General features: G+C 46.5%; 2 protein-coding genes and 1 non-coding gene across 3 annotated transcripts; 2 read left to right on the top strand and 1 right to left on the bottom strand.

The window, feature by feature from the left end:
* Nucleotides 1-2,981: 2,981 nt before the first annotated feature.
* LOC117892567 (pre-mRNA-processing-splicing factor 8) lies at nucleotides 2,982-12,130 on the top strand. The gene is made up of 15 exons (XM_034798889.1): nucleotides 2,982-3,098; nucleotides 3,314-3,956; nucleotides 4,020-4,235; nucleotides 4,308-4,520; nucleotides 4,582-4,707; nucleotides 5,016-5,435; nucleotides 5,637-5,854; nucleotides 5,928-6,979; nucleotides 7,039-7,231; nucleotides 7,518-8,091; nucleotides 8,164-8,314; nucleotides 8,384-8,560; nucleotides 8,624-8,915; nucleotides 8,988-10,603; nucleotides 10,678-12,130. The coding sequence occupies exons 2-15, from the start codon at nucleotides 3,340-3,342 to the stop codon at nucleotides 12,004-12,006; spliced, it is 7,194 nt and encodes a 2,397-aa protein (XP_034654780.1). The 5' UTR covers nucleotides 2,982-3,098; nucleotides 3,314-3,339; the 3' UTR covers nucleotides 12,007-12,130.
* LOC117892788 lies at nucleotides 4,767-4,941 on the top strand. The gene has a single exon (XR_004648768.1).
* LOC117892568 (dynein light chain 4, axonemal) lies at nucleotides 12,037-13,036 on the bottom strand. Its single transcript, XM_034798890.1, has 3 exons — nucleotides 12,771-13,036; nucleotides 12,620-12,703; nucleotides 12,037-12,546 (listed from the first exon to the last, which is right to left on the bottom strand). The coding sequence occupies exons 1-3, from the start codon at nucleotides 12,837-12,839 to the stop codon at nucleotides 12,382-12,384; spliced, it is 318 nt and encodes a 105-aa protein (XP_034654781.1). The 5' UTR covers nucleotides 12,840-13,036; the 3' UTR covers nucleotides 12,037-12,381.
* Between the last annotated feature and the right edge of the window lie 528 nt (nucleotides 13,037-13,564).

Here is a 13,564-nt window from a genome sequence, read left to right as displayed (position 1 = left end):
ATCGCTTGATCGTCCGATTTTAGAATACGGCTCATGTGTTTGGTGCCCTCAGTACAACATACATCATAATCAGTGCAGAAAAACTTTTTAATTTTTTCCCTGCGTGGCCTCAACTGGGATGCAACTGTGAGACTGCCATCCTACCGTAGTAGACTCCTACTAATAAACCTTCCATCCTTAGTTAATCGTAGAAAAAAGCTTGGTGTAATTTTTATGCAAAACTTGATCAAGGGGGATGTAGACAGCCCTGACTTGTTGAGCAGCGTAAACTTTACGATTCCCATTAGACCCACTAGAAACTATATTCCTTTGTTCCTTTCACTGTGTATATCGAATTATGCCTTGCACGACCCTTTAGGGCTTTATGCTCGGATTATAATTCCCTGTACCACATTATATCCTCAACTAACTCCCTTCCTCTTCTTAAATCTCTTATACTAGCCTACCTCTCCCGTAGTTATTTTCATTTTAGTTTAGTCTTGTTTCTGCTCTAGATTAGTTGTGTTTAGCTCTAATTTTCCTCGAATATTAGCCTTACATCTATCTTTCCTGCATGCTCGCGACCGGTTCGGTTAATCACCCCGCGCGTCATGCGGCAGCGCCCCTCGGTCGGTTGGGCGGGAGGAGGGCTGCGTTCTAATGGGTTCCGCGCGTAACAGGCTTTGGCTAGGTGTCGCATGGGCCACTTGATGGTGCAGTCATTGCATATCAACGTCCAGACAATATACTGGGCCTGTGACAAAGTGGTATATTTGCTTCATTTGGCCTTTTGTTGTTCGGATATTTATTTCAATATTGATTGTTTGGACCTGGTGGGCGCCTGACTTAAGTTGGACGAAACACATGTCTGAGTCGCAATGAAGAAAAATACCTTTATGCCTTATGAGAGTAAAGTTGTATTATTTGGTAAGATAGGCTCAATATATTATGTGTTGCATTCACAGAAAACCGATTTCCACTCAAAATCATGAAAGAACGAGGAAGAACGTTTGTAAGACGCTTCGTATGCGTCACGACTTTTATACCCTTTTATGTATATGTATCTACATTCATATGTATGTTACCATCCTGTGATACATACATATGTATGTATGTACTTATGTAGCCTTTGATTACACTACTCGACAAAGTCGAACTTTTTTTTTCCTCAAGGAACCAAACCGACTTTTTCGGATAGATATCGGTTTTTTAATGTACTATGGTTTTTCTTTAATTTCAAAACTTTTTTATTTTATTTTTAAAGTCCGGTATTTGGGTTTTAAGGTTTTTTCAAAGGTAGCGGTGTGTTTTTTCACATAACTTAAGTATCTTAGATCTGGCTTTGTTTTTCTGATTTCTTGATTTATGCAGCTAAAAAGTGGTCCCAGACACTTTGTGTTTGTCCGTCCGTCTGTTTTGTTTGTCGGCTAGTTCTCAGAGACTATGAGAACTAGAGCACTGACACAAGTTTATATCAAAATTTCGCACCGCCCCACACTTATGAAGATCCGTCATCTACATCCGGCAGCTACATCTACATCACATCTCATACCAACACGCCCTTTAGGTTAAAACAAATAAAAGCAAAAAAAAATATTTATATATATGTGTACATACATATGTATGTATATAAATTAATTCATTTCATTTCAGAGGCATTTCAGGTAAAGTTCTGTGAAAAAAAAAACAAAATAAAAACCTGAATGTAATTGAAAATTGTATAAATAAATGGAAAGAAAACTTTTGTATGCTCAATTTGCAAAAGTCTTTCCTTAGAATAGTCGCAGTTGAATATACTATTTTTTCTGAAAAACCCTTACCTAATAATGCATTACGTTTTTAGTGAAAAATCATCACTGTATAATTGCCTTACTTTTTCGTCATCACTTAAAAATTGGTTTGCTCTCGACGACACGCCATATCAACATGTCTCCATTATAACGAAATAAGTTTGTTGTATGGAAAATCAGCGCTTTTGTCAGATGAATGAATAAAACTGGCATCGATGTGTTGCCGCTTGTACACCGGCGACTCTTACTGCAGGGTATGCTTATTCTCATAGTTAAAGCTGAATGCTATTACCATTAGAGTGTAATGGAACATATTTGGAATGCAAAGTAAATTGTCGATATACATTATTTCTATAAATTTTTAGATGTTAATATACGTTTATCCCTTTTAACCTAAATGTATTAAAAAAATATATAAGCATTTAAGGGATACACAAAATACAGTTCTTCTGATATTGTGGGGCAAGCTTCTTCATTTAGTCTTAATTCGAATGTGAAGGGTATGTGTGTTCAGCATCAAAAATAAGATTCAAAGTGTTTCAAGCGCTAAAAATTAAAGCTCATATGAAGTCGAGAACAGAAAAATTTCAAAGAAATACATATGTACATATTTACATATGTAGGCAAATACGTACATATGTACATACATACATACATATCTTAAAAAATGTATGAACTTGGTAAAAAGGTTGATAAGGCGGCAGCAAGTCGAGAAGCTACATATGTACATATGTACGTCGTTTACATAAAATGCATACATTTTCAAATAAAGCAGTATAAAATCAGCATATAAAACAATTCCAGCTTACAATTACAGTTTTTATTTGTATATTTATTTTTTTCCAACCCCAAAGGTCAGGCCACCCCTCATTCCGCACATGTTGCGGCAGATCAGGTTCAAAACGAGTTCTCGTTCCATCGCACTTCAGCAAGTCAATACTAACAATAAAAATAGTAACAATAAAAAAATAAAATACATATGCATAATTGGCTGTGTGTCCTACACGCACTAATTCATTTTCAGCTGGCTCGGGGTACGCACCAAGCACACTGAGGCGAGACGTTTCGCATACCCCTTATGACCAATCTATAAAGTGTACGGTTAGTAGTACTGCGCTTTAAGCAGAATATCATAATCGAGAAATATGATTTTCGTCGGTATATTTTGCGGTATATTACTGACGGTCAGACGGTATAGATTTTTGATAAATCCGCGGTCACACTGATTGAAATGGCTGCCGCATTGAAGAAATAAAAAAACTTTTCATTTTGCTAAACCGGGAAAATTTGTAATTTTTGGTTAAGGTACCATTAAATACTATTAATTCGGTAAGTGCCGAACTGGATGAGAGTATCTTCTTATTTAAACGTAGAATTTATGCTTTAAACCCCACTTTTGCGGCATTTCTGTGTTGGTGAAAATTGCAAAGCCGCTGGTGTCAGCGGCACGGCATCGACGTTTCGCACGGAGAAAACGTGTACATTAGTACATAAGTGTAGTGTCATATCATACTAATACCTTCTATAATTTATCGAACGCCCAGGAGAGTGCATTGCGTGCAACTGAAAGATGTCCATTCCGCCTTATATGATACCGCAAAATGCATGGGCCGCCCAGTTGATGGCCCAGCAGGCCTATGCGGCTGCACACGCACAGCAGGCACAATTGCATGCGCAGCAGCAGATGGCCAACCAGATACAGCAAATACCGCCACCCGGAGCACCCTTACCGCAGGCAAGCGGACATTCTAATGGGATACCAATCCCGGCTGGTGGCCAGGGCCAGTCTGGTCTGGGACAAATTCCCACGCCAAAGCCGGATATACTTACAGAGGATAAGCTACAGGAGAAGGCACTGAAGTGGCAGAATCTGCAGTCCAAGCGTTTCGCTGAAAAGCGAAAGTTCGGCTTCGTTGACACCCAGAAGGAGGACATGCCTCCGGAGCATATAAGAAAAATTATACGTGATCACGGTGACATGACCTCGCGCAAGTATCGCCACGACAAGCGTGTTTATTTGGGCGCTCTGAAGTACATGCCACATGCAGTGCTGAAGCTTCTGGAAAATATGCCCATGCCATGGGAGCAGATTCGGGACGTGCAGGTGCTGTACCACATCACTGGTGCCATAACCTTTGTCAACGAAATTCCCTGGGTGATTGAGCCGGTTTACATTGCTCAGTGGGGGTAAGACGCAGCCACTTTGCTCCATGAAATTTGTGCTAAAGTCAACAATGTTTCTCTCAACAGAACAATGTGGATAATGATGCGTCGCGAAAAGCGTGATCGACGCCACTTCAAGCGAATGCGATTTCCACCGTTCGACGATGAAGAGCCGCCGCTGGACTATGCGGACAACGTATTAGACGTGGAGCCATTGGAAGCCATTCAAATTGAGCTCGATAATGATGAGGATAATGCCGTGTACAAATGGTTCTACGACCATCGTCCCCTCGTGGAGACGCCGTGAGTTACATACTGAGTAAATTAATTCAGTATTGTGTGTAACATTGCAATCCACTCTACCCTCGTTTCTAGCTATGTGAATGGTTCCACGTACCGCAAGTGGAACCTGTCCCTGCCGCAGCTGGCTACTCTCTATCGGCTGGCGAACCAGCTGCTCACTGACCTTGTCGACAACAACTTCTTTTACCTATTCGACCCGAAGAGTTTCTTTACAGCCAAAGCTTTAAACATGGCCATACCGGGCGGACCCAAATTTGAGCCACTCATCAAGGATAATAATGTTGGGTAAAGAAGGCTTTTGCAGCGACGGATCCCGGTCGTTTTTTAACCCCGTTTCTCCTTTTAGGGATGAGGACTGGAATGAGTTCAACGACATCAATAAGGTGATCATCCGACAACCCATTCGAACGGAGTACCGCATTGCTTTTCCCTACCTTTACAACAATATGCCACATTTTGTGCATTTAAGCTGGTAAGAACAATGCACGGAAAGAGTGAGAGAGATAGACTCGGTGGGGGTGGCTAGAGGGATTTACGCGCCTGAAGCGTTGCCAATTGAGAACTCCACTGGAAACGGTTCGGACCGCGATAGATAAACGACAAACTCCCAGTTTACTACTAATTTAGCGATAAAAGGGAGTTGCAAGGAATATGTTCGTGACGATTGAATAGCATAAATCGTGGCTGCTGATACTTGCATACACTGTAACAGGACTAGAATTGTGCCTCTGGGATCCTGCAAGATGATATTTATTTCGCATGTTTACATCTTACTTTTAGGTATCACACACCGAACGTGGTCTACATCAAGACCGAAGATCCCGATTTGCCTGCGTTTTACTTTGATCCTCTCATCAATCCCATTTCGCATCGCAATGTAAATTCCAAACTCCAGGAGCCCCTTCCCGATGACGATGAGGACTTTACGCTTCCGGATGAAGTGCAGCCGTTCCTGCAGGACACGCCGCTCTACACGGACAACACCGCAAATGGAATTGCTTTGCTATGGGCACCGCGTCCCTTCAACATGCGCTCAGGACGGTCCCGTCGAGCCATCGATGTGCCGCTGGTCAAGTGCTGGTACAAAGAGCACTGCCCACCTGGCCATCCGGTCAAGGTGCGCGTCAGCTATCAGAAATTGCTGAAGTATTATGTACTAAATGCTCTGAAGCACCGAAAGCCCAAGCCGCAAAAGAAGCGGTAAGATATATATTTGCATTTGCTCGATTGCCCCTCTCCAAATCATTTAAGATTAACAGCAGAGTCGACCATATAGGCACAAATCATTTATGACTAACATCTGTCTATGGACTATCTGTCCATTTAGGCACTGTTCTTTAAAGACTAGAGATTTAGCTAGTAGATGATGTAGATGAAATAAATATATATTTTCTTTTCTAGCTATCTATTCCGGTCATTCAAGGCCACGAAGTTCTTCCAGACTACCACCTTGGACTGGGTTGAGGCTGGGTTGCAGGTTTGCCGTCAGGGATACAACATGTTAAATCTTTTGATTCATCGCAAAAATCTAAACTATTTGCATCTGGACTACAATTTCAACTTGAAGCCGGTGAAGACATTGACTACGAAGGAGCGGAAAAAGTCGCGTTTCGGCAATGGTAAGCATTAGGATATTCTCCAAAGGGTAGTTTGGATTGTTTGTACTATTTGTTTCTTTAATTTTAATTTTAGCGTTTCATTTGTGCCGAGAGATCCTGCGTCTGACCAAGCTCATCATCGACTCCCACGTGCAGTATCGTCTGAATAATGTTGATGCTTTCCAGCTCTCCGATGGCCTGCAGTACATATTCGCGCATGTCGGCCAGCTCACTGGCATGTATCGCTACAAGTACAAGCTGATGAGGCAGATAAGAATGTGCAAGGATCTGAAGCATTTGATCTACTACCGCTTCAACACGGGACCCGTGGGCAAGGGGCCTGGCTGTGGCTTCTGGGCACCCGGATGGCGGGTGTGGCTGTTTTTTATGCGCGGCATTACCCCACTGCTGGAACGCTGGCTCGGAAATCTACTGTCCCGTCAGTTCGAAGGACGCCACTCCAAGGGCGTAGCAAAAACCGTGACCAAGCAGCGCGTCGAGTCTCACTTCGATCTGGAGCTCCGCGCCTCTGTCATGCACGATATTGTTGACATGATGCCTGAGGGCATCAAGCAAAACAAGGCTCGCACAATTCTGCAGCATCTGTCTGAGGCTTGGCGTTGCTGGAAAGCCAACATTCCGTGGAAGGTACCCGGCCTCCCCATACCAATCGAAAATATGATCCTACGCTATGTGAAAATGAAGGCCGACTGGTGGACAAACACGGCCCACTACAATCGAGAGCGCATACGACGAGGTGCCACCGTAGATAAGACTGTCTGCAAGAAGAATCTGGGACGCCTCACTCGCCTCTATCTGAAGGCGGAGCAAGAACGACAGCACAATTACCTCAAGGATGGCCCGTACATATCGCCAGAAGAGGCGGTGGCCATCTACACCACCACCGTGCACTGGCTGGAGTCGCGTCGCTTTGCGCCCATACCATTCCCTCCGCTCTCCTACAAGCACGACACAAAATTGCTGATCCTGGCACTTGAACGACTGAAAGAGGCCTACAGTGTGAAGTCCCGCTTGAATCAAAGCCAGCGCGAGGAGCTTGGACTCATCGAACAAGCATACGACAATCCCCACGAGGCATTGTCTCGTATCAAGCGTCATCTGCTGACGCAGCGAGCTTTCAAAGAGGTATGCGCAATTAATTTAACGATCGACCTTCGGTCTACAGATTTTGCATTCGATTGCAGGTGGGGATCGAGTTCATGGACCTGTACAGCCATCTGATACCCGTGTATGAGGTGGAACCGCTGGAGAAGATCACGGACGCATATCTCGACCAGTACCTCTGGTACGAGGCAGACAAGCGGCGGCTGTTTCCGCCCTGGATTAAGCCTAGCGACACCGAGCCCCCGCCGCTACTGGCGTATAAGTGGTGTCAAGGTAGAAGTTAGATAAGAACAAAGGTTTTTTTTATGTGAACCGGTATATGGACTATTTTGGGCATTTTGGGTGTGTGATTTGTAGCAAAGTGATATGTGTTTAATCATCCCCTTGTTGCAAACCTCACGCCAAAGATGATACCCACACCGACACCGACAGTCGGAAATAATGATCTTGTGAACTGAATGAGAACTGCAATCAACGCAACTGAGAAGCAGCGAAGAAGAAGCTTATTCTGAAAGAAGCCTTGGCGTAAAGCAAGAACCCTTTTCTTTTCAATCCTCAGGCATCAACAATCTTCAGGAGGTCTGGGATGTGGGCGAGGGAGAGTGCAATGTGCTGCTGGAGTCGCGATTTGAGAAGCTGTACGAGAAGATTGACTTGACTCTGCTTAACCGTCTGTTGCGCCTGATCGTGGACCATAACATCGCCGATTATATGACGGCGAAGAACAATGTGGTGATCAACTACAAGGACATGAACCACACCAACAGCTATGGCATAATTCGCGGTCTGCAGTTCTCTTCGTTCATAACGCAATACTATGGCTTGGTTCTGGACCTCCTGGTGCTGGGCCTGCATCGTTCCAGCGAGATGGCCGGACCCCCGCAAATGCCGAATGACTTTCTTACCTTTCAGGACGCAGTCACGGAGACGGCTCATCCCATTCGGCTGTACTGTCGCTACGTCGATCGCATACACTTGTTCTTTAGATTCTCGGCGGAGGAGGCTCGCGACCTCATCCAGCGCTATCTCACGGAGCATCCCGATCCGAACAATGAAAACATTGTCGGCTACAACAATAAGAAATGCTGGCCCCGCGATGCTCGTATGCGTCTGATGAAACACGACGTCAATCTGTAAGTGTTGCAAGTCATCAAAACAAATTTTAGAGTAGGAAATTTCATATGTAATTTCTTATGTGCTTGCAGTGGTCGCGCGGTATTCTGGGACATTAAGAACCGCTTGCCCCGCTCTGTGACCACCATTGGCTGGGAGAGCACCTTTGTCTCCGTCTATTCCAAGGACAATCCGAACCTGCTGTTCAACATGAGCGGCTTTGAGTGTCGAATTTTGCCAAAGGTTCCTATCCGTCCTCCACAACATTTATCCAGGTTCAGATAATAATTAAGTTTACTTGTTTTCACGCAGTGCCGCACCCAAAACGAAGAATTCACACATCGTGATGGCGTGTGGAATTTGCAAAATGAAATAACCAAGGAGCGCACAGCCCAATGCTTCCTGCGCGTGGACGACGAATCGCTGGGACGCTTCCACAACCGTGTGCGCCAGATCTTGATGGCCTCCGGTTCCACCACATTCACCAAAGTAATTATTATACACTAGGTGGGAGTCACTGTTTGAACGGTTTGAACGATTTTTACCCTGCAGATTGTCAATAAATGGAACACGGCCCTCATTGGCCTGATGACGTACTTCCGCGAGGCTGTGGTCAACACCCAGGAGCTACTGGATCTACTGGTCAAGTGTGAGAACAAGATTCAGACGCGCATCAAGATTGGCCTCAACTCAAAAATGCCCTCGCGCTTTCCGCCCGTGGTGTTCTACACCCCAAAGGAGCTGGGTGGTCTCGGCATGTTGAGCATGGGCCACGTTCTCATTCCGCAATCCGACCTGCGCTGGTCCAAGCAGACGGATGTGGGGATAACACATTTCCGATCTGGTAGGTTCAACTTGAATGTGTACAAATTATGTATGTTTTAGTAATGGCTTTGACTTTCTTTTGTATATTAAGGCATGTCCCATGACGAAGATCAGCTTATTCCGAATCTGTATCGCTACATTCAGCCGTGGGAGAGTGAGTTCATTGATTCGCAGCGCGTCTGGGCGGAGTACGCGCTGAAGCGCCAGGAGGCCAACGCTCAGAACCGTCGCCTCACACTGGAGGACCTTGAGGACAGCTGGGATCGTGGTATTCCACGGATCAACACTCTCTTCCAGAAGGACCGACACACTTTGGCCTATGACAAGGGCTGGCGGATACGCACTGAGTTCAAACAGTATCAGGTGCTGAAGCAAAACCCCTTCTGGTGGACCCATCAGCGCCACGACGGAAAGTTGTGGAACCTGAACAATTACCGGACGGATATGATCCAAGCGCTGGGCGGCGTGGAGGGAATTCTCGAACATACACTATTCAAGGGCACCTACTTCCCCACGTGGGAGGGTCTTTTCTGGGAGAAGGCTTCTGGCTTTGAGGAGTCCATGAAGTACAAGAAACTGACCAATGCACAGCGCTCTGGTCTGAATCAGATACCGAATCGCCGCTTCACACTCTGGTGGTCGCCGACGATCAACCGCGCCAATGTCTATGTGGGCTTCCAGGTGCAGTTGGATTTGACAGGCATATTCATGCATGGCAAGATACCGACGCTCAAGATATCGCTGATCCAGATATTTCGTGCTCACTTGTGGCAGAAGATACACGAGTCAATTGTGATGGACTTGTGCCAGGTGTTTGATCAGGAACTAGACGCTCTTGAAATCGAAACGGTGCAGAAGGAGACGATCCATCCGCGTAAGTCCTACAAGATGAACTCCTCCTGTGCCGACATTCTACTCTTCCCCGCCTACAAGTGGAACGTGTCGCGACCCTCTCTGCTGGCCGACACAAAGGACACCATGGACAACACGACCACCCAGAAGTATTGGCTAGATATTCAGCTGCGCTGGGGAGACTATGATTCCCACGATGTAGAGCGTTACGCGAGGGCCAAGTTCCTTGATTACACCACAGACAACATGTCCATTTATCCTTCGCCAACTGGCATCCTGATTGCCATCGACCTGGCCTACAACCTGCACTCGGCATATGGCAATTGGTTCCCGGGCTGCAAGACCCTTATCCAGCAGGCCATGGCCAAGATCATGAAGGCCAATCCGGCACTCTATGTCCTGCGCGAACGCATCCGCAAGGCTCTGCAGCTGTACTCGTCTGAGCCAACGGAACCCTACTTGAGCTCACAGAACTATGGCGAGCTGTTCTCCAATCAGATCATCTGGTTTGTCGACGATACCAACGTGTATCGCGTCACCATCCACAAGACATTTGAGGGCAATCTGACAACGAAGCCGATAAACGGGGCCATCTTTATATTCAATCCACGGACCGGTCAGCTTTTCCTTAAGATTATCCACACTTCGGTATGGGCGGGGCAGAAACGATTGGGCCAGTTGGCCAAGTGGAAGACGGCTGAGGAGGTGGCAGCCTTAATTCGTTCGCTTCCCGTGGAGGAGCAGCCGAAGCAGATCATTGTGACCCGCAAGGGTATGCTGGATCCTCTCGAGGTGCATTTGCTCGACTTTCCCAACATTGTAATCAAGGGCTCCGAGCTGCAGTTGCCTTTCCAGGTTAGTGCCCAGCTACAGCTGCATCTACTGCCATACGGGTGAAACTAATCGTAACTAATCTATTTTCTTTGTAGGCCTGCTTGAAAGTCGAGAAGTTTGGCGATCTGATTCTGAAGGCCACCGAGCCCCAAATGGTTCTCTTTAACCTGTACGATGACTGGCTGAAGACAATTTCCTCGTACACGGCATTTAGTCGTCTCATTCTGATCTTGCGCGCCCTGCATGTGAATACGGAGCGTACGAAAATAATCCTTAAGCCAGACAAGACCACTATTACCGAGGCCCATCATATCTGGCCGACATTGACGGATGAGGAGTGGATCAAGGTGGAGGTGCAGCTCAAGGATCTCATACTGGCCGACTACGGAAAGAAGAACAACGTGAACGTGGCCTCTCTCACACAGTCTGAAATCCGCGACATTATTCTGGGCATGGAGATCAGTGCGCCATCCGCGCAACGCCAGCAGATAGCAGAGATCGAGAAGCAGACAAAGGAGCAGAATCAACTGACGGCGACCACCACGCGCACCACAAACAAGCACGGTGACGAGATCATCACTTCCACCACTTCCAATTATGAGACGCAAACCTTCAGCTCGAAAACTGAGTGGCGAGTAAGAGCCATCTCTGCCACTAATCTGCATCTGCGAACGAATCACATATATGTGAGCTCCGATGACATCAAGGAGACTGGCTATACTTACATTCTGCCCAAGAACATTCTCAAGAAGTTCGTCACCATCTCGGACTTGAGAGCGCAGATTGCGGGTTATCTGTACGGTGTGAGTCCGCCGGACAACCCGCAGGTGAAGGAGATTCGCTGCATTGTGATGCCACCACAATGGGGAACGCACCAGACCATTAACCTTCCCAACACTCTGCCCACCCATCAGTATCTCAAGGACATGGAGCCGCTGGGCTGGATCCACACGCAACCCAACGAGCTGCCGCAGCTGTCCCCGCAGGACATCACGACACATGCCAAGATCATGCAGGAGAACTCCAATTGGGATGGCGAGAAGACGATTGTAATCACCTGCTCCTTCACTCCGGGCTCTTGCTCGCTGACCGCCTACAAACTGACACCGTCGGGCTTCGAATGGGGCTCAAAGAACACAGACAAGGGCAATAACCCCAAGGGCTACCTGCCTTCTCACTACGAGAGAGTTCAGATGCTGTTGTCGAACAAATTTCTTGGCTTCTTCATGGTGCCCGCGCAGAGCAGCTGGAACTACAACTTCATGGGAGTCCGGCACGATCCCAACATGAAGTACGAACTGCAGCTGGCCAACCCAAAGGAGTTCTATCACGAACTGCATCGCACCTCGCACTTCCTGCTTTTTTCGAACCTCGAGGATGGTGGCGATGGCGCCGGCGCGGATCGTGAGGATGTCTATGCATAGACGAATCATTTACCGTTCGTGTTTGTGTTCTCGTTTCTTGCGTACCAGCAATTTATGATTCGTGCTTTCAAAATGTTAGCGACTAGGTACATTTCGTAATAAAATTAAATTCTTTTTCCACGAAGCAAACATCTAAATTGGCTTTCAGCTCTGGGTCTTGCCACAGTTTCCATAGCAATTCCACGTTGTATTGGTCGTTGGTTACTTCTTCATTCGTTATCCGCCCTTGATGTGACTAGTGCGTATTGAATCCATTAACTGCTCGCTCTTTGTATATTGTATGTGCTTATGTAAGACTCAAGTTAATGTAAATATAAACTTCTCTTGTGTTTTTCTAGGTACGTTCGATTGATTGCTGACTCGCTGAACGCTCTTCTAAGAGCACTTCCACAGCACAATGGCCAAGTTGCCGGCGAAGAATAGGTAGAGAATGTTCTCTGTTTCATACGATACCTCAAAGCCGAATCCCTCGCCAACCACCACGTGCCAAAAGATGCCGAACTTCTTGTCCATGGTCTCCTTAATGATCTTAGCTGCTTGCTGAAACGACACCCAAGAAAACTGTGAGGCTTACCCAATACGCTAAGAATAAGTCGAAAAGTGCACCACATACCTCATAGTTGGAAGAATATTTCTCGCAAGCGGTGACGCTTAGTTCAATAGCCTCCGTTCGCATTTCCTCGTTCATGTCCGAGTGCTGTGTGGAAAATCGAATAGTGAGATTAATCTTGCGAGCCGCGATGGCTTAAAGCTCTTCCGCAAACCTTTACTAGAGGATAGACGTGGAGGATTTTCTTTTCACCCTCCTTACCGCCTTCACCCTCATCGGCCATGTCTTCAATTTGCTGAAATTGACGATTGAACAAACCACACAAGACTCGTCACAATCAGAGGAACGCGACGAACTAATGTTATAAAAATTGAGTTAAATTCCGATTTACATGTGACACACGACTCAAGGTGAACGAAGCACAGGGCTACATGTACCTATACGAGTCTACTTCTCTCGGGTGAATGTTTATGAATTTTTGTTATTTTTTGCCTTATTTGTCACGCCAGCGCCAGGGCCACTAGGACGGGACTACTATTGCTACTATGGCAATTCGTTCTTAGCTATTATTTGCTTGGCCCCTTTGTCAGGAGCGAGGTTCACTTACAACTGACGATGACGCTCTGGCAGCGAGCTGACGCTCCCCATTAACTGTATTCTGGGAAGGCAACCGCAAAGTTCCGCAGAGTGCCAGGCTGCCAGGGGTGTAGCGCAGTTTATGCCGGGCGTATGCATTAACAGCGGAGGCAATTTCTGTGTGCGCTGCGTTTGCGCCAAGTCTGCATGTTTAACTCTCCCCTTCACTACCCCCTCCTTGCTGCATCCCTCTATTGTTGCAAACAAAAGCAATTTCCGTGCGGGTGCCACAGCTAGACAGACGACGCGGCGTCGGCATCGGCATCGTCATCATCATCTTTGCGGCAAAGGCAACCCCAATTTTCGCAGTTTTCCCAGTGATAGTGGTCAGCCGAGAGGGGAGAGAAAGGGGCGGATTAAATCCCTCAACTG

Source organism: Drosophila subobscura, chromosome E (genome assembly GCF_008121235.1).
Source record: "Drosophila subobscura isolate 14011-0131.10 chromosome E, UCBerk_Dsub_1.0, whole genome shotgun sequence".
NCBI classification, from domain to species: Eukaryota; Metazoa; Arthropoda; class Insecta; order Diptera; family Drosophilidae; genus Drosophila; species Drosophila subobscura.
Note: the sequence above shows the minus strand (reverse complement) of the source record. Positions and strands in the feature narration are given on the sequence as shown.